Source organism: Aureococcus anophagefferens (assembly GCF_000186865.1).
Source record: "Aureococcus anophagefferens unplaced genomic scaffold AURANscaffold_8, whole genome shotgun sequence".
NCBI lineage: Eukaryota > Pelagophyceae > Pelagomonadales > Pelagomonadaceae > Aureococcus > Aureococcus anophagefferens.
The window spans coordinates 1,317,069-1,337,167 of NW_008705568.1; the positions used below are offsets into that span (position 1 = coordinate 1,317,069).

Sequence of the window (20,099 nt, forward strand, 5' to 3'; positions counted from 1 at the left end):
TGCCGCCGCCGGCCCAGCCCCGCAGGCAGGCGCACGCGTTGACGAGCGCGACGCCGAGCGCGCCGGCCAAGACCATGGCGCCCAGGACGAGCGCCGTCCCCGTGGACCCGCGGCCGCCCCCCTCGGTAATCGCGAAGGGCAACGCCGAGACCGCGGGCCCGAAGACGAGGGGCGCGAAGGCGAAGATCTCCTCGAGGATCGCGCCTTGTAGGTCTTCCTGCATGGCCAAAAACACGCCCAGCAGCGAGATGAGCACCTTCTTCGCGCGCGACACGTCCGCGAGCTGCTCGTCGATGCGCCTGTGTGGAAATCAAATCTTCAACCCGACTTCAATGTGCTCGTAATCGAAGAATTTGGACCAGACTCTTTCGCTTTGCTTCGAGAACTCGACGAGAGCGATCGATTCGTCCAAAAATCAGCCGAATCGACTTCGATTTGGCCGAGCTAGAGAATTTCAAAAGTTTGGTCGGGACGTCCCACACCAGTGTTTGATTTCCACACAGCGATGCGCTGGTCGTCGACGACGTCCTCGATCGCGCCGTCGGCCACATCCGCGTTGCCGCCGGCGAGCGTGTTGATCTGGCGGCCGATGGGCGTGTGGCGCAGGTCCGGCCGCCGCAGGAGCACGTAGAACGTCGCCGAGCCCGGCAGCGTCGCCTCGTAGGGGAACGCGGCGCTTTTCAGCGGGTCCATGTGCGTCGACACGTGGTTTTTGACCGTCGCGGGAATCAGCACGAAGAAGATGGCGATGACGCCCGGCTTGATGATGAGGAAGTAGAGCGCCAGGGAGAAGCCGCAGTCGAAGAGCCAGAGCTTCGACTCCCGGCGGCCGAGGCCGCTGCCCATGGCCACGAGGAAGTACGCGAAGTACGCGTTGATGAGGATCGCCAGCGCCCAGGCGAGCGCGTAGGCCCTCGGCGTCGGCGGCTCCTCCGGCGCCTCGAGCTCGCCGCCGAAGCGCTCCTGGCACGTCCGGATGATGCGCCGCTCGGATCGCGCGAACTGCTCGCGGCGCACGAAGTCCGCGAGCTTGTCTTCCACGTCCCGGGGCGACCCGCCGCCGGCCTCGACGTCCGCGAGCTCGCGCTCCCAGCGCTCCGCGCGCCGGAGCTGGTGCTCGGCCTTGGCCGCGATGGACAACAACCACTGGCGCTCGTCGAGCTCGTAGTGCCAATAACCCAACATCTTCCGCTCCAGATGGTCGCAGAACGACGCCGCGTGCGTCGCCCGCGGGCAGCCCTTCTTCCGGAGCACGGCGCCGTGGCGCCGGAGCTGGGCCCGCCGCGCCTCGATGGCCCGCAAAACGAGCGGCGCGAGTTGCTTCGCAAAGTGGTGGCACTCGAGCGCCGCGGGCGCGTGGCACGCCTCCAGCGGCGCGTCGCCGAGCGCCTTGCTCGAGCCCAGCGTGCGGAGCCCCCGCGCCGGCGCCTCCGACGCGGCCCGCGCCAGGAGGTGCGTCACGGTGCGCGCGGCGCCCGCCTGTGTGGAATTCAACCACTGGTTTCGGGGGGTCCCCACCAAACTTCAGAATTCTCTAGCTCGGTCAAATCGAAGTCGATTCGGCTGATTTTTGGACGAATCGATTGCTCTCGTCGAGTTCTCGAAGCACAGCCGAAGAGATTGCGTCAAAAATGTCGCATACGCTCACATTGAAGTCGGGTTGAAGATTTGAATTCCACACAGGCGCCCGCGAGCTGCTCGCCGACGCCGTGGCGGTCCGCGGCGCGCGCGGGCGCCGCGCCGGCCTCCTGCTCCAACTTGGCCAGGAGCGCGCACCGCCAGTCCGCCGACGGCGCCGACGCTTCGAGCTCGAGGTCGTCGTCGTCGTCGTCGTCGAAGGCGCCCCGGAAGGCCGCGCGCTCGCTGTGGGACGGTCGTGCTTCCTCGGGCTCCATCGGCGCCTCGGGCGCGACGCTCAGCCGCTCCCGCGCGACCGAGAGCACGCCGTCGAGCCGCTCCCGCGCCTCGGACAGCGAATCGATGGTCGCGTGCCACTCGGGGGCCCGCGCGGGTTCCAGCTCGCGCGCGAGGCCCGCCTCCGTCGTCTCGAGCTGGTCGATGGCCGCGGCGAGCTTCTTCGCGGACGCGTCGGACGGCGGCGGCGCCGACGGCACGGGCGCCGCGCCCGGCGACGGCGGGCGGTCGCGGTTCCCGGCGACGAGCCGCGCCTCGGAGTCGCCGAGGCGCGCGATGGCGCTCGTCAGCGCCGCCCGCCGCGACTCGAGGGGCCCGCGGGGGTCCTCGTCGTCGACGGCGTGCCCCTCGTCGTCGTCGGAATCCGCGAACCGCGGCCCGGGCGCGACGAAGTGGTGGATCGTCGACTCGACGTCGTTGAAGTCGATGACGACGCGCCGCGGCTCGACGTCGGCGCCGGGCGGATGGTCGAAGATCTCGTCGTCGACGTCGCCGGACGTCCGGGGGTCGTGGTCCGCCCGGGGGTCGTGGTCCGCGGCCGGGGGCGCGCCGACGCGCCCGTCGTCGCGGTCCGGCGCCGGGGGCGCGCCGAAGCCCTCGTCGTCCCGGAGCTCCGCGCGGAGCCGCTTCGAGATGCCCTTGCGCAGGTCCCTGTTCTCCATGACGACGCTGCCCCGCCCGCGGACGTGGCGCCGCGGCAGGCGGTCCGACGCGTCGCCGACGGAGTCCTTGCGGCCGAGCCGGAGCGACTGGCACCATCCGAACTCCGGCGCGGGCGCGAGGAGGTAGTTCTCCACCAAATGTTCGAAGAGCTTGACGGCCGGCAACAGGCAGAGCAGGATGAGGCAGAGCAGGAGGTAGTGCGAGCTCTTCGTCGTCGAGTCGTCGGGCACGGGCGCGGAGACGCACTCCTGCGAGCAGAGCTTCCAGTCGCACGCGCGCGCGGCCTCGAAGCGCGCGCCGGCGACGTAGGGGAAGCGGGCCTCGTAGTGGACGTGGAGCTCCCCGCGGAGCCAGTGCTTCGGGTCGCCGCAGTCGCGCGCGGTCCGCTGGCCCGCGCACCGGTCGTCGAAGTCCGGGTATTCGAGCGAGTTCTGGAGCGCCATGGCGTACATGAACATGAGGCACTCGAAGCCGCAGAGCAAGGCCCGCGCCGCGCGGCTCACGGTCCTCGAGTAGACGCCCCAGAAGTTGAGGAACGGGTGGCCCGTCCGCAGGCCCCGCGAGATGCGTCTCCGCCAGTCGCCGACGACGCCCTCGTAGACGTCTGACGCGTCGTAGGACGCCGACGCCGCCTGCGCCGCCGCCGCGCGCGCCGCGAGCGCCAGGGAGCTGCCGAAGTTGCGCCGCTTCAGCCGCCGCTTCCGGTCGCGCGCGTCGAGGCGTCTGCCGACGGCGCACATCGCGGCGACGAGGCCGACGAGCGCCGCGAGCGCGTAGAGCATGTAGGCCGCGCGGCGCGGGTCCGGCAACACCGCGAGGTCGCCCGCGTAGGACGCGACGAGCGACGTCGGCGTGAGCTCCGTGGAGCAGTCCTCGGGCGCGCCCGTCGCGACGTCGCAGTCGCACCGGGCCAGGCCCGTGAGCGCGTCGACGCTGAAGACGCACTTGGGCGCCTCCCAGATCGTGAAGCCCGTCGAGTAGATGGCGCAGGCCTTGACGCCCCGGGGGCACGCGACCTCGTACGTGCCCGGGAGGCCGTTGCAGTATTTCGTGACGACGTCGCCGGAGGGGCAGGCGTAGGACACGTTGCCGACGAAGCCGCAGAGGCAGGTCACGTTCGCGAAGTCGCTCTTGTTGAAGGGCGACGCCACGGCGCCGCCCGCGGGGTCGCCGATGACGAGGGACGCGGAGACGTTGCGCGAGTTTCCCGCGGACGCGTTCGCGCGCGCGAGGCGCCGCCGCCGCGCGGCCGCGTCGCCGGCGTCCTCGACGGCGTAGACGCCGAGGCGCACGACGGCGCCCGCGAGGCGCGCGTCGGACCGGTAGTCGTCGGCGACCTCGGCGACCTGGACGTCGTAGTTTCCGGACCCGCCGAGCGCGTCGGGCAGGTCCACGGACGAGTTCGAGCCGGGCGGCCGCAGCGCGCGCGCGGCGCCCGTGGCGTTGGCCGCGAGGCGCTGCGACGACGTCTTGAGCATTTTGGACGACGTCGTCGCGGCGAACTCTCCCGGCACGGCGGCCACGAGCTGGGCCTCGAGGAGCGCGTCGACGGTTGCCGCGAGCGCGTCGGACGCGTTCGAGTTGTTCCCCGGGGCCGAGAAGAGGTCGGACTCGAGCAGCGAGCTCAGCGTCCGGGCGACGGACGCCGCGGCGTTGGCCGTGACGCCGACGGCCGTCGACGACGCCGCGAGCGCGAGCGCGGTGTCCAGGGCCGTCGTCGCCGCGGCGCCGTTGTTCAAGGTCGCGAGCGCCGCGGCCGGGCCCTGGAGCGCGAGGGCCGCCTGCTCGACGAGGGAGCTGTCCGCGTCGAGGGACGCGGACACGGCGGCGACCGACGCGACGAGGTCGCCGACGACTTTCGAGTCGTCGGCCGCGGCTTTCGAGGTCGCGACGACGACCTGGCACACGGTCTCCGACTCGCCGAGCGCGAAGGCCGTGGACAACCGCAGGTCCGTCGCGTTCGCGAGCGCCGCGCCCGCGAGCGTCGTCTCCGCGACGCGGACGCTCAGGCTCGCGCGCGCGTCGCCGCCGACGGCGTCGTAGGCGACCGCGGCGACGGTGACGTTGGGCCGCCCCGCGGGGAGGACGACGTCGCCGACGTCCGGCTGGAGCGTCGCCACGCGGAGCGTCGACTCGTCGCCGTCGTCCTCGAGGCTCGTGAACGCGTAGGTCAGGGGCAGGTCCTCCGACACCCAGCCGGACGTCCTGAACGAGAACAACGTCTCCAAGGCGACGCCGGCCGCGGGCGACGCGGAGATGCGGCCCGCCGCCGGCGGCGCGACGGCGACGAAGCGCACGCTCGCCGCGCCCCGGGCGTCCTTGTGTTGCAGGGAGGCGGTGAGCGTGAGCTCGTAGGCCGCGCCCGCGACGAGCGACCCCGGCGAGAGCACGAGGTCGTGAGCGTAGGCGACCGCGTTAAAGGCGATGGTCGTCGCCGTGTTCGCCCAGGCCTCGAGGGGCAACGCGTCCTCGAGGGCGCCGCCCGTGAGGCGCCACGTGCTGTTGAGCCCGAGCGCCGGGTCCGCGGCCGCGCCGAGGCTACTCGGCGCGACGGCCCCGTAGAGGACGACCTTGGCCGCGCTCGGGACGCGGCTCGGCACCTCGGAGGCGTCGATGGCGGCGAAGGGCGGATCGTCGTCGACGAGCTCGAGGGCAACGGACGCCGTCGACGACCGGCCGTCGGCGGCCGTGACGTTCACGGCGAACGTCGCCCGCCCGACTTGGGACAGGCCCGCGAGCCCCAGGGCCTCCGACGTCTCCGCCGCGAGCGCGTCGCCGGCGGGGCAGGCGGGGCCCTCGCAGGCCCAGGCGAAGCGCAGGCCAGCGGCCTCGCCGCTGACGCCCTCGACGTCCGCGTCGTACGAGGCCGAAGCGTCGACGAAGACGACCCCCGACAGCGGCACGACGCGGTCGCCGCCGAGGATGAGCGCGACGACGTCGCCGCGGCCCACGTCGACGGCGACGGCCGCCGTGACGTTGAGCCCCAGGGACACGTCCGTGACGACGACGGCGAGCGTGTACGCCGCGGCCGCTTGTAGCGCGTAGGCGCCGAGCTTGAAGGCGCGCGGGTCCCGCGACGTCGACGCGAGGTCCAGGGCGCCGCCCGCGGCGTCGTAGGCCGTCCAGACGTAGGCGACGTCGCGGTCCGCGGCCGCGCGGCCGTCGCAGGACGTCGCGATCGCGTCGACGTTGACGGCGAGCGGCGTCGCGCGGTTCGCGAGCGACCGCGCGACGCCGCCGACGACGACGACGTTCGGCGGCGTGTCGCTCCGCAGGGCGACGGTGAAGGGCGCGGACGTCGCGGCCCCGCCCAAAAAGTTCTCGAGGCCGAGCGTCGCCTCGAGCGACGTCACGCCCACGCTCGCGAGCGCGACGAGCTCCGCGGACGTCGCGGCGAGGGCGTCGCCGCCGCGCGCGGCCATGGCGTCGAGCGCGCTCAAAGCGAGCGACGCGTTCGAGCCGTTGCCCGGGACCCAGTAACTCGCGTTCGGCGCCGCCGCGACGGCCCAGGAGTACGTCATGGGCCGGCCGCCGCCGCCCGACGACTGCGAGCTCTCGAGGGTCAGGCCCTCGCAGGCCGACGCCGTCGTCGGCCCGGAGACGACGGCCGCGGGCACGAGGGGCGGGTCCGGCGCCTCCGCGGGCACCGCGGACGCGTTCGCGTAGTCGTAGCAGTCGCAGCGCGCGCCCGCGGCGCAGTAGAGCCTGGGCGGGAACAAAAATAGTCGACACGGCGAGAGAAACGATGCGTCCAAAAATCAGCCGAAACGACGGCGATGCGACCGAGCGCGAGAGGTTTTGCTGGACCAGTCCAAGCTCGCTGGTTGTTTCCGGCACAGAGTAGAGCTTGACGACGCCCGCCCTGAGCGACACGGGCTCGCCGGGCACGAGGCCCCAGGCCGCCGACACGTCGCTCCGGAGCGTCGCCGCGTCGCTCCAGAAGCACGTCGCGGCGCCCGCGTCCGCGAAGGTGAGCACGGCGCCGCAGCCGAATTCGACGCCGGCCTCGTAGCCGAACTGGTCCGTGGGCGCGTCGAACTCGACGAGCATCTCCGCGCCCGTCGACGTGAACGTCGCGCCGGCGAGCATGGGCGAGTCGGGCAGGAGGCCCTGGTCCCGGAGCACGTAGCAGGGCACGGGCGTCGGCGCGGCCGACGGCGCCGACGTCGTCGGGAGGAGCGTCGGCGGCGCGGACGGCCGCGCGGTGGGGTCGCCGAGGCGCACCGTGGGGCGCGGCGTCGCGGATGTGGGCCGCGGCGTCGGCCCGGGCGACGGGCGGCGCGTGGGCGGCGCGGACGGCGCGGGCGCGGGGACGCCCGTCGGCCGCGGCCGCGGCGCGGCCGACGGCGCGGCTGAGGGCGCGGGTATAGGAGCAGCCGTAGGGCTCGGGCTCGGAGCCGCGCTCGGCGGCGGGACGATGACGAGCGAATCCTCGTCGATCGTCACGTTGGCGAAGGACGCGCTGTGGTTCAGCAGGTGCGCCGCCCAGGAGCCGTCCTCGAGCGAGAGCCGCAGCGAGGGCGCGAGCTCGACGAAGTAGCGCTCCGAGTCGATGGTGAAGCTGATGTAGGTCGACTCGCCCTCGTCGAGCCTCCGCCGCGCGGCGGACGTCACGCCCGTGACGGACACGGAGCTCGCGCCGTCGTCGAGCGCGGCCTCCGTCGCGCTCTCGAAGGCCTCCGCTTCCTCGTCGCCGAAGTCGTCCGGCGAGAAGCCGCTAAGCGTCAGGGACGACGCGTAGGACTTGACGGCGAACGACGGCGCGGCCGACGGCGGGGGGGACGGCGGCGGCGACGGGTGGCTCACGACGGCGCCGCCCTCGAGGCAGAAGGTGTAGGCCCCGTCTCCCCCGGGGACCGTCTCGACGTCGCCGACCGTGAAGCTCACGTCCGCCGCCGGCCCCTCGTCGCCAAAGTCGAAGGTCGCCGTGTAGCACCCGTCGGCGGCGCAGACGTAGGTCGCGAGCGCCGAGCCGGGCTCGAGGGAGATCGACTCGTCCGAGCCGTCGACCGAGACCGAGACGGTCGCCGACGCCCAGGCCTCGGCGGACGGCGCGCGCTTGAGCAGCAGCACGGACTCGCCCGACGCGCAGTCCGGCGTGGGGTAGGACGTGGGCGCCAGGGAGGGCGTCGGAGACGGCGCCGAGGTCGTCGGCGAGAGCGACGGGAGCGCGCTCGGCGCGCCGGACGGCGACGGGCTCGGCGCGTTCGACGGCGCGGGGCTCGGCGCGGCCGTCGGCGCGGCGCTCGGAGTCGTCGTCGGTAGCGCCGACGGAATATTCGACGGACTCGGGCTGGGATCCAGCGTGGGCGACGACGACGGACTCGGACTCGGCGCGGACGACGGAGCCGCGGTCGGCACGGCCGACGCCGTCGGCGCGGACGTCGGCGCGCTCACGACGGACCCGTCCTCGTCGATGCAGAAGTCGTAGTAAGTGGTGCGGCCCTTGCCCAGCTTGAAGACGTCGCTGCCGGTGCCGTCGAGGAACCAGATGCGCTGCGTCAGACCGCTCGTGTCCTTGGGCTTCTTCGAGTGGAAGACGTAGGTGAAGCACGCGGCGGACACGCACGCGTAGCGGGTCGGCGGGTACTGGCACTGGCCGTCGTCGTCGCGCTCGCACGAGAAGAGGAGCCTCTCGTTCGTGAAGTTGCGGCTCGGCGTGCTCACGAACGTCGCGAACGTCACGTACTCCGACCAGAGCTTGTTGTTCTCGTAGGTGACGCGCACCGGGAAGCGCGCCTGGCTGTTGCCGTCCGGGTCGCAGGAGATGAACGAGGGTACGGGGGTCGGCTGGATGGAGGGGAGCGGCGTGGGAAGCCCGGTCGGAGATGCCGACGGAAGCGCCGACGGGCTCGGCGTGGGAGCGTGTGTCGGGACCGACGCGGGAATAGGCGTCGGTTCCGCCGAGGGCGTCCGAGTGGGCGCGCCGCTCGGAAGCGACGATGGAGCCTACCAAGCATGACGGTGACTCATTGTTTCCCCACCCAAAATCTCTCGAAAATCGTCACGGCCACAGGACGCTGGATGGAGCAGGGGTGGGTTGCATCGTGGGAAGACCCGACGGAGCGCCTACGGTTTCGAGGGTCGTGATTGCGCGCGCTTTCGGCGGGAGAGAGGGCGCGTGACATTACATTATAACAAGGAGAAAGAAAAGGAATCCCGAGGGAGCCGCGTCCGCCGCCGCCGTCGCACATCGACGCGTCGCCACGCCGCGCCGCCGTCCGCCACATCAAGCGGTAGCGCCCGCCGCCGCGTCACCGTCGCTTCTTCGACTACGACTCCTCCTCCTCCTCCTCCTCCTCCGCCTCCTCCCGCTTCTGCTTTCGGCGCCTGTATTTAGCCTCGCCTCTGTGTTTCTTGTTGGCCTGTTTCCGGGAAGGCATGTCTCCTTGCACCGTCTGCCCAAGAAGTCGGGATAATTCCGCGGGGTCGCGCTCCTCGCGACCGCGCTTCGGCTTGGCCGCATGGGTGGCCTTCTTCGCTTCTTTCTCCGCTTCCTTCTCCGCCTTCTTCTTCGCGACCTCGGCCTGCGCGTCCGCGAGCACCTTCGGCCGCGGCTTGCCTTTGTAGTGCTTCACAGAACTGAGGATCTTGATGACCTCCACGTTCGTCTCCGACTTCCAGCGGATCATCTCGTTCATGGCCGCTTCGGTGCCGCCATCGTCGAATGCTTTCTTCAGGTCCAGCGCGGGTTTGGGTGTAGTCGCGTAGTAAGCCCCAGACGTCACGGTGCTGTACGTCGCGTCCTTCTTGAAGAAATACGAAGGCGGCGGGAAATACTCGAATTCAAGATGTTCCGGTCTGGCCTCTCCAGGCCTCTTGCTCCTGTGCTGATACTTCAAAGCAACCGCGACCGTCCAGCCGTCCAGACCAAACGTCTCGCGTCCCTCGTAAGTGGGCTCGTACTTGTGGCCGCCGTTCACCTCCTGGATGCGCGTCCCGCCCTTCTTCCCGAGCACGTAGCGGTACCCCGCCCGACAGATGCCCGCCTTGAAGCGAGCCTCGGGCGTGTCCGCGACGTCGTCGAGGGGCACTTCGTCGTCTTCGTTGAGGTCGCGGCTGGACTCTTGGACGATCTTGAGGATCCGCGACCGAGCCGCCGCCGGGTCGGCGTCGGCGGGGATGTAGTAGTCCTGGGCGTCCTTCATGAAGGCCTCCAGCCCCGATTCCTCGTGGATCCGCGACGGCTTCGCCTTCTCGAGCCCGGGCACGTCGAGGCCCCCTTCGATGGACGCCACTATGACGTCGAGCATGTTCGTGTTGACGACCGGTTCCTTCGTCGCTAGATTCTCTTGCGAGCGCCGCTTCTTCTGTCCGGGGAAGTGGCGGTGGCGCCAGAGCACCTGCCGCGGGAGCAGAAAGTGGCCTCGGATCTCGTCGCCTTCCCGAATCGTGCAGAGGAAGAGGTGAAACGAGTCCTTGTCGTAGCCGGCTTGATGCATCGCGAATATATACCGGTTCCGGGTCTTCGTCTCCGTCCCCTTGGCCTGCAACTTGAGCTTGATGTGGTGGCCGTCGATGACGATGAGGAGGTACGCGTCCACCAGTTGGAAAGGCACCGACGAGAGCCGCAGCTCGCCGTCGTCGCCGAGGAACGTCGCCAACGACGCGAGCTCCTTGTACTCCATGGTGCTGAAGAGCTGGTCGTAGGTCTTCTTCTTCTTCTTCGAGGTCTTGAAGATGCCCTCGAGCTTGGCGACGGCCTCGTCCATCGTCGCGCAGCCGTGCGCCTCCCAGAGCTCGGCGCCGTCCGGGTGCCGTGGATCGAGGTAGACCTGGTACGCTCGGGAGACGTCGGAGTGGTCGTCCTTCTTGTGCCGTCGCTGGCACGCTGGAAGATCAACACGTCGGCCCTCCTTCACGAGATCCGCCAGGACCTTCCCGTCTCGCACGATGAGGAAGCGCCCCGTGGCGTAGTCGTACTTCACGAAGACGGCGTCCTTGTACTTCAGGAGCAGGGCCTTGCTCGTCTGCGTAAACGAAGCGTCATGCTTGACACCACGCGACGTCTTCGCTTGGCCGCCGAGGACGCGGCCGTCCCAGAGCAGGTTTGGCACCCAGCCCTCCAGGATCGCCTTGGCCGCGTCCTTCGCGTCGACGATGACGAAGTCGTAGACGGGGTCGCCGTCCGGCGCCCGCGCGATTCGAACAGACGATTTCCGTCGCTCGAGCTCGCCCGCCAGCGTCGCGATCAGCGCGGCTTCAACGGCTGCCGATTTGCGCCCTCGGAAGCCCGGCGCACTCGTCATCTTCTCGATGCCCGCGTGCCGGTCGACGAAGCTCTTCATCTTCTTCTCGTCGTAGCCCTTCAAGTACTTGAAGATGAGATTCCAGTTTTGCCTGCGCGTACGTCGACGGTCATTGCCCACCGTGAAATCGACGTCGGCCCGGTCCTCTCGCGCGTCGAACCCCCTCTGCGACGTCGACCCGGTCTCTGCTCGAAGCCCCGAAGCCCCGGCGCCCCGAACCCACCGGAGGCCTCGCAGTCGAGCGTGCTCTGGGAACGCGGCTCGATCGAAGTCCCGGCCGTCGCGACACAAAGGCCTCGAGGCTCGCGGCTCTCGCAGCTCGCGGACGACGTCGCCACGTCGGTCCGGGCCGCGAGTTCGCCGTAGGACCGGGCGTCGAAGGCGACGTCGCCGTACCACCAGGAGTCGTAGTTGCAACGCGGCTCTCTCGATCGAAGCTCCGGGACGTCGCGACACTCAAAGTCCCCGAAATTCGAGACGCCGCTGTCGCACGCTTGCTTCTTAACGGAGCGCTGGTGGCACTTCATCGAGAGATCCTTGTTCGCGGCCATCTCCTCGTCGTTCACGAGCATCCACGTGATCATCTTCTGCGTACGGTCGATGACGTTTCCTAAACTGTCCACGCGGATGTCGTTGTTCGTCACGCTGGGGTTCCACTTCCAGACGAACTGCTTCCCTACGAGCGTCGCCACGAGGCAGTCGGCGTCGTGGACGTACTGCGGTTCCCTTTTGAACTCCGGCTGGTACGTGACGTCGATATCGAACGACGCGCCGTCGACCTTCATCGTCAAGCACCGTAAGCGCGGCGACTCGCCGCGCTTGCCGTACTTGTAGCTCGGGTCGTCGAGCTTCGCGCGCTTCAGCAGATCCCTCACATTCTTCTCGAGCGGGTCGAGGCGTGTGGTGCCCATGTACATGTCGAAGTCCGAGTCGTACTCGCGCTTCGGGTTCGCCATCCAGCAAGCTGACCCGCCGAAGATAGAAATCCGGGTGCTGAGCAGCAACAGGGTCAGTTTCTGTCGGAGAGTCAGTGGTTCCGTGGGGTCCCAAACCGACGTGACGTCCCACGTGACAGATTCATTGGACCGCTCCGCGCCCGTGTAGAGCGCGGTCGCCGTCCGTTTTGATTTCCTCCGCGGCGGCGCCTTGTCGCCGCCCCAGGCGGTAGGGAGCCAGGCGCCGTAAAGGCGTTTCAGCTCCTTGTCGATCTTGGCCTCGTCGGCCTTGGACGCGTCGGCCATCGTCGCGTCGCCGCCGCTGCTCTGGTCGCCGGACCCGCCGCCGTCGTTGCCGCCGGAGTTGCCGCCGTTGGACCCGTCGCCGCCCTCGTCGCCCTGGTCGCCGGGCTCCTCCTCCTGGTCGCCCTTCTGCAGGTTCTTGCCGCCCTTGGCCTTGCCGGCCTTGCCGGCCTTGGCCTTCGCGGGCCCCTTCTTCGCGGGCCCCTTCTTGCCCTTCGTCAAGAAGGCGATCAACTCGTAGCCCGCGCCGCCGCAGCGCGTGCCGTCGACGCCCTCGCCCCGGTCGCCGGCGACGAGGCCCTCGTCGCGCGGCGCGGCCGCGTCGCCGTAGCCACCCGCGCCCTTCGAGGACGCGCAGTCGTTCGCGCAGCCGCCGCCGCCGTCGCTTCGCCCCTCGCCGTCGACGCCCGCGCCGCCGCAGCTCGTGCCGTCGACGCCCTCGCCCCGGTCGCCGGCGACGATGCCCTCGTCGCGCGGCGCGGCCGCGTCGCCGTAGCCGCCCGCGCCCTTCGAGGACGCGCAGTCGTTCGCGCAGCCGCCGCCGCCGTCGCTTCGCCCCTCGCCGTCGACGCCCGCGCCGCCGCAGCTCGTGCCGTCGACGCCCTCGCCCCGGTCGCCGGCGACGATGCCCTCGTCGCGCGGCGCGGCCGCGTCGCCGTAGCCGCCCGCGCCCTTCGAGGACGCGCAGTCGTTCGCGCAGCCGCCGCCGCCGTCGCTTCGCCCCTCGCCGTCGACGCCCGCGCCGCCGCAGCTCGTGCCGTCGACGCCCTCGCCCCGGTCGCCGGCGACGATGCCCTCGTCGCGCGGCGCGGCCGCGTCGCCGTAGCCGCCCGCGCCCTTCGAGGACGCGCAGTCGTTCGCGCAGCCGCCGCCGCCGTCGCTTCGCCCCTCGCCGTCGACGCCCGCGCCGCCGCAGCTCGTGCCGTCGACGCCCTCGCCCCGGTCGCCGGCGACGATGCCCTCGTCGCGCGGCGCGGCCGCGTCGCCGTAGCCGCCCGCGACGTTCGCGGACGAGAAGAGGGGGCGTTTGCGAGCCCGAGGCGGCCGGCGCCGCCGACCTCCTGCGCGAAGAGGAGCGCCGCAGGGAAAGCGGCGCGCGATCATGAACGCGCGCGCCCAGTACAGCTCCTCCTCCGTCAGCTCCGCGGCCTTGTTGGGCTTGCCGGCCTTGGCCTTCGCGGGCTTCTTCTTCTCGCCCTCCTCGCCGTCCGGCGCGGTCACGCAGACCGTCGTCGCCTTGCCGCCGCAGATGCCCATGCGCGCGAGCCGCGAGACTCCACGAGCCACACCGCGAAGTGCAGCGCGGGCTTTGCGGAGCAGGCTCTTCGGCTTCTCGACCGCGGCCATCGTCGCCGCCGCCGGAGTCGTCGCCGCGGGCGCCGCCGTGGGGACCGACGCCGTCGATGTCGACGCTGAAGGCGGCGCCGCGGGGCACTCCGGCGCCGCGCGCTCGTCGCCGTCGTCCGTCTTCGGCTTCTCGAGCTTCGTGGCCTTCTTCGTCGTCGGCTTCTTTTTCTTCTTCGACTGGAGCGCCTTCGACGGCGTCGGCTTCTTCTTCGACGCGCCGTCGCCGGGCTGCTGCAGGGCCAGGGCCGAGGTCAGCTTCGCGGCGCGGTCGTCGCGGTCGACGTCCTCGTCCTCGTCCGTGTCGTCGTCGCCGAGGACCGCGAAGCGGCCGCGGCCGACGGCGTGCGCGGCGGCGCCGCCGGCGTCGTTCTTGGGGTGGCCCAGCCGCCGCCGCGCGACGCGGCCGCCGACGCGCGTCCACAGGGGCACGCGACGCCGGAGCACGACCCGCCGCTCGGATTCGAGCACCGCGGGCGCCTCGAAGTGGAGGGGCGTGAACTCGACGCTCCCGCAGAACTCGTCTTTCTCGGGGACCGCGGGGAGCAGGGTGAGGTCGAGCGGCGCGATCTTGAAGTCCGCGGGCTCGTCGCCGAGGAGCGGCGGCGAGCGCGACGTCGCTCGCTCGAGCGCGCGCTCGAACATTTGGGCCAGGCCCGACCGCCGGGCGCGCTCAAGCCGCACCCGCCCGACGCGCAGTCGCAGGCGCCGCTGCATGACCGTGGCCATCGGCGCTTGGCGTACCTAAAAAAGCGCACGAAATTTCGCACTTTCAGAGTGCCCGAGGGGGGGCTTTGGAGGAGGCTCAGAGCACCAAATTTCGCTCGGCGCGCGCGAGGGGCGTGTGGGATGCACATGCGCGAAGGCGGAGGCGAAAAAGAACTGACCTTTTTGATGCGGCGGGGCATATTTGGAGGGATCGCAACTCTGGGCGCCAACTCTTTGATAAAAAAAAGGCAAATCGGCGATTTGAGGAGCAGGGGGGCACAAGTCGCATTCGGCGCCGCCCGGGGAAGTATCGTGGACCCGGCGGGGAGCTTCGGGGGACCTCAGCCCGAGGTCGAGGCCCGCCAGCTGTCCGGGTCACCAAGGGGCGGAGTCGGGTCACGGGCGACCCGCGGCCTCTTCGGGCGCCACATGCCGCGGGTCGCGATGATAAACGCCATCCGGAGGTACAGTAGGGACCCCTCCGAGGCCCCGGGGGACCCGAGCCCCCCCGGCTTCGATGTTCGGCGACGACGCGACGCGCGGCACTCGCAGCCGTAGGAGTTGCGCGTGGCCTCGCGGAGGTGTCGATGACAGCGCGGCGCAGGGCGCCCTCGGGGGCTTCGATTAGTCATGTCGTCCTGCGGAGGATCATTTGCACGCCAGTTGTTGCCCCGTCGAGCGGTCCGCGCGCCGGCCGTCCGCGACGCTCGAAGTCGTACGGCGTGTCCGTGAAGCTCCAGAGCAGCCATCAAACCGTTGAAGACGGACCCAAAAGGAACGATGGCGCTCTCGACGGGAAGAGCCACCGCGCGCAGGGCGAGCCCTCGCGGCGACGGCCCCGCTCGGGAGCGCCGCCGCGCAGGGGCGAGCCACCCGCAGCGACGGCCCCCGTCGGTGGTGCAGCGCCACGGCGCACCACGGCGCGCCTCGGTCACGACCTGAAGGTGGCACGGTCAACTGCCCGTCAAAATCGTGCTCGATTAGTCGTGTACACAAGGTTGAAGTGGCCCTTGATTCGACTCTCGGGGTGAAGTCGGGCGATCCGCTCTCCAACGATCGATTCCGGCGTCCATTTCGAGTCGCAAGCGCTGGTTCTCTCGAGCGTGCCCACGGAGGACGCACAAGGGCTTTGAGTGATCGGTGCTCGCTCGTGGTCAAGGGCGTGTCCGGAACCGCTGCTGTGTAGACTCTCGCTGAATCGCCGGGTGTTTCCGCGCTGCGCCGACAGTAGCAAGCGTCGGGCGGAGACCCGCGCTGGCCGGCGCTCCAGACGCGAGGACGCGTTGGATTGCCGGCCGGAAGCGCGCGGGCCGTCCGTATCCGCTGCCGTCGCGCTCGTCCAAAAACGAACGGCGAAGTCGCTCGGACGACGTATGGAGCCAGTTTGAAGTCCGAAGTACGAAGTCTGCGAATCAAAAAGCGGACGCGGGGCGGCCGTCGAAGCCCTGGTCGACGTCGTGCCGCCGCAGCAACAGTAGGGCATCGCCACTCCTCGGGATATCCTGCGGAACTTCGACGCAAAGACACACGTTTTGTTCGGACTCTCGGGCCAGACCAGACGGACTCGCACTCGGCGTATTCGTCGGCAGGAAGCTCGGCGCGGCCGTCGGGGCGTGCGTGGGAACCTACCGAAATGAGTCAACGCTGCGTCAGTGAGATGCGCTACGCTCACCGATGCGGGTATGCGGGTAGGACCCGGCGACGGGAACAAGCTAGGATAGCTTGTGGGAGCCGCTTTCGGCTCGGCCGTCGGACACGCAGACGGACTCGCCGACGGACTCGACGACGGAGCACCGCTGGGCTCGGCGGTCGTCGGCGAGCGCGTCGGCGCCGGCGTGTGGCTCACCTCAAAGTCCGCGGAATCGCCGACTTCCGGAGCGTTCTCGCAGACGACATCGAGCGTGTAATCGTCGACCTGCGCCGCGTCCGCGACGTTGACCTCGCTGTCGCCGTCGTTGGCCACGCCCGTCTGCGTCGCGACGACGTCGCCGTCGCGCAGCGCGACCGTCACCTGAACCGTCGCGCAGGCGTCGGCGCTGCCGCGGTACGTCCACGTCGTCTCGCACGCGAGGCCCGCGACGCACGTCCAGCCCGTGCCGATGCTCTCGATCTGGATGAAGGTCGCGGTCGGCGCGCTGGAGGGCAGGGCGCTGGGGCTGCTCGACGGATGCGGGCTCGGCGCGCCGGAGGGCGTCGAGCTGGGGGACGAGGACGGCGCGGGCATCGGGTGGGCCGAGGGCGTCGCGGAGGGCGTCGCGCTCGGTGGCGAGGACGGCGCGGGCATCGGGTGGGCCGAAGGCGTCGCGGAGGGAGTCGCCGAAGGCGGTAGAGACGGCGCACCGGTTGGGTGCGCGGATGGACGCGAGCTGGGGAGCGTGGTGGGACAACCAGAAGGCGCGCTCGAAGGGATTCCGCTCGGTGCCGCCGTCGTAGGCGTCTCCGTGGGCGCCGAGCTGGGCGTGGCGGACGGCTCGGGCATCGGCGCGGCGGACGGGGGCGAAGTCGGCGCGGCCGAGGGACAGGCGCTGGGTGCTGCCGTCGTTGGCGTTTCCGTAGGAGCGCTGAATGGCTGCGCGCTGGGCGCGCTCGACGGCGCGCCGCTCGGCGTTGCTGACGGAATCGACGACGGCGCCGCCGACGGCGCGGGCAGCGGTTGGACGGTGGGAAGCGGCACCGGCTCGGCCGACGGCGGCGACGTCGGCGCGTAGGACGGTTTGCTCGACGGGTTTGTTGTCGGCGTGTAAGATGGCGATGACGTCGGCGCGTAAGAGGGCGCGCCTACGATATCGAGGGTCATGACTGCGCGTGCTTCCGGCGGGAGTGAGGTCGCGTGTCATTACATTAAAAACAAAAGGAGAAGAAATCCCGAGCGAGGGAGCCGCGTCCGCCGCTGCCGTCGTCGCGTTGTCGCCGCCGTCTAGGCTCGTCACCCGCCGACGGCTCCGGGCCGCGCCCCGCAGCCGTGGGCCTCGGCGATCGCGCAACGTCGTCGGTCCCCGCCGACCGCTCCGTCGGTTGCCCGTGGATGGCTCCGGAGCAGCACGTTCGGAGCCGGAGCCGCGGTCCGGACTCTCGGAGCAGCGTTCCGGCCTCGGCCATCGCGGCTCGCGAGTCTAGACTAGTTATAGCTTGAACTAGTGGCCCAGGGATGCTAACAGGTGGCCCATGGATGCGGCGCGTCGATGTCCGGGAGCGACGCTTCGACTCGGAGAAGCAACGGTCTGGATCGCGACGCTCTTCGAGGCGCGGCTTCGCGTGTCGCGACTTCACGAGCCGCGTCTTTTGCCGGTGCCGCGCCGGCGGAAATCGGTGTACTCCAGGGGCGGCGGCGGCTCCGTCTTCGTTCGCTTCGGCGGCCGTGCTTTCGGTGGCGGCGACGCGCCTCGGCGGCGGCGCGGCGTCTCCACAGGCTCGGGCGCCGGCTCGGGAATCAGCGGGGGCGTGCCCACGAAGAAGCCGCTCTCGAGGATGCGCTTGACGAACGTCGACTCGACGCCATCCTTCCTCGACTCGATGATTGCGGCAAGAGCCGCGTCCGCGACCAGCTTGTCGATGGCGCTTTGGTCGTCGGTCCGGGCGTCTTGGAGCGCGCTGGCGACGCGCTCCGCGAGCGAGAGGGCGACTAGCGGCGACTTCGTGTAACGTAAAAACGAGTTTGTGGCCTTCGGCGAGGTGTTCTTGATGGCGTCGACGAAGGTCCCGGGAAACGCGGAGCCGAAGAGATAGTAGGCCGGTGGGTAGAAGTGATACACCACGTCTTTTGCGTTCTTCACATCGCGTTTAACGATGTCGTCGCGTCTAACGACTTCGATCGTCCAGCCCGGCCCCAAACCGAAGTCGCGGCCGTCGTACGTCGACACGTGGCTGCGAGCCTTGTGGTTATTCGACGTACCGACGTAGCGCGCCGACGTCCCGCCCGTCACGTAGGCATAGCGAGGGTGGTCGACGTGGGACTCGAAGAGCATCTGCGGTGAGATGGAGGCGTCCTCGTAGCCGCCGACGACGTAGGACTTGTCCCACGGCCGCGTCGATTCACGTAGGATCTTTGCAACATGTTGCTTCGCTTCGTCTCCCAATTGTAAGTAGCCCTCGCCGTCTTCTTTGACCGGTACGTAATACCCTTTATTCTTGATCTCCATCATGAATTCGAATAATTGGTGATCTTGGCCGAGGACCGTTTTTAACCCAGGCAGCTCCAGCCCGGGGACGGACGCGAGCTTGATAGTACGCATACGGGGGTTCTGGAAGACCTCGCCCGTGTACGGGCATCGAAGCTTCTCTTGCCCTGGAAAGTATCGGTGCTTCCAAAGCATCGAAGTCGGCAGCAAGCAAAACCCAACGACGCGACCCTCGACGCGGACGTTGAGCAGGAACACGTCGAAGCTTTGCTCGTCGTAGTGCTTGCGCATGGGGAACGCGAGCCGATCACCACGGGGTGCGTTGGTAGATTTTTCTTGCATCTTCACTTCTAGGTCGTCGACCAGGATGAACGCGTCGATGATCTGGCATGGGAAATCCGTGATCTTGATGGCAATGTCGGTGACTTGCTGGAAAGCGCGGAAGTTTCCAGCCTCGTTTGACGTCATCATGTCCTCGTAGCACGTCTTCGTGGTCTCCCCGTCGACCCAGAGCGCCGCGAGCTTGGCCACGAGCTGCTCCTTCGTGATGCCCTCGGCGTCCCAGAGTGCCTTGCCCTCGTCGTGGTTCGGGTCGACGACGATCGCGACGGACGCGGGCATCGTACTGATGTACCAGGGGCCGTCCTCGATATCAGGCCGCTGCTGAGCGTGCCCAGTTGGCGTCATGCGGTCGAGGAGCTCCTGGCCCGTGCTGAAGAAGAGGAAACGGTCGAGCTCGTAGTCGTAGCGTACGTACGGGACGTGCGCGTAGGCCTCGACGTCACTCGGGTACAGCGAAAGCACCCTGGCGCCGCTCCAGAAGCACCGCTGCGTCTTGAACTGTACTCCAAGGGCGGCGCCGTCGAACCCGATGGCGGGCACGCGGCTGACGATCGTCGCCGCCTCGAAGTCGTCCTCGTGGACCAGCACCGCGTCCACGACATCGTCCTCGTCGAACCAGCGAGGGACGAGCCGGACGGGAGCGCCGGACCGGTCGCACTCGTCGGCGACCTCGGACATGACGAGGTTCTCCATCATCGTCTTCCAGTTCCCGAAGAAGCCCATGCGCCCGGCGCCTGTGCGGGAATCAACCAGTGAGCCGCGACGTCGCGGTCGAAGATTCTCCAGCTCGGTCGAATCGAAGTCGATTTGACGAATTTTTCGACGAGCGATCTTCCACCCCGACGAGTCCTCGACGGAGGACGAAAGATTCGCGTCGAGACCGCTCGAATGCGCCCACGGTGAAGTCGTGTTGACGTCGACGCGGCCCGGCGCCCGGGCAGGGCACCATCGTGTGCTTGATGAGGTATTCCTCCATGCCGTCAACGGCCCCCCTTGACAGCTGGCGTCCCCACACGACAGTCAGGCCTTGGTCGCGCTTCCGGCAGACTCGGTTGAGGACCGCGCGTCGGTTCCGGGGCTTCTCGAGCTGGGCCTCCGAGACGACGACCGTGGTCGTGCCCTGGGAGATCCGGTCCAGCGCCGGTGCGAGGTCGCCCACCTCCATGGCGTGGCGCTCGACGTCGGGGACCCACGAAAAGACAAGCCTTTTCTGAACCAAAGTGAGCTGCGTACAGTCCCCGTCCAGCCAACGGCTCAACTCGTGGCGGAACGCGGGCTCGTGGGCCACGCCGACCTCGAAGTCGCGGCCGCCGATCTTTACGACGAGCGTGTAGAGCTTGGAGTTGTAGTACTTCGTGCGCACATCGAGGCCCGCGTCCTTGAAGACGCGCTGGACCGACGCGGCGGCTTTGTCTAGAGGTCGACCGTACACGTGGACGTCGATGTCGCTGTTGCACTTTATCTTCTTGCGGTCCAGCGCGAAGTTGGCGGAGCTGCCGTAGACGTGGCCGTTGGCCACGAAA

General features: G+C 69.5%; 1 protein-coding gene across 1 annotated transcript in view; it reads right to left on the reverse strand.

The window, feature by feature from the left end:
• Positions 1–444: 444 nt before the first annotated feature.
• AURANDRAFT_71578 (hypothetical protein) overlaps positions 445–20,099 on the reverse strand; it is a gene marked incomplete at both ends in the record, with an annotated part of 29,048 nt that continues 9,393 nt past the window's right edge. The window contains 10 exons of the mRNA XM_009038461.1: positions 445–1,479; positions 1,680–4,731; positions 4,795–6,282; positions 6,449–8,367; positions 8,973–9,309; positions 9,484–10,917; positions 11,319–14,152; positions 15,963–16,226; positions 18,478–19,310; positions 19,810–19,966. Coding sequence (XP_009036709.1) covers positions 445–1,479; positions 1,680–4,731; positions 4,795–6,282; positions 6,449–8,367; positions 8,973–9,309; positions 9,484–10,917; positions 11,319–14,152; positions 15,963–16,226; positions 18,478–19,310; positions 19,810–19,966 — 13,353 coding nt within the window. The remainder of the gene's footprint in view (positions 1,480–1,679; positions 4,732–4,794; positions 6,283–6,448; positions 8,368–8,972; positions 9,310–9,483; positions 10,918–11,318; positions 14,153–15,962; positions 16,227–18,477; positions 19,311–19,809; positions 19,967–20,099) is intronic.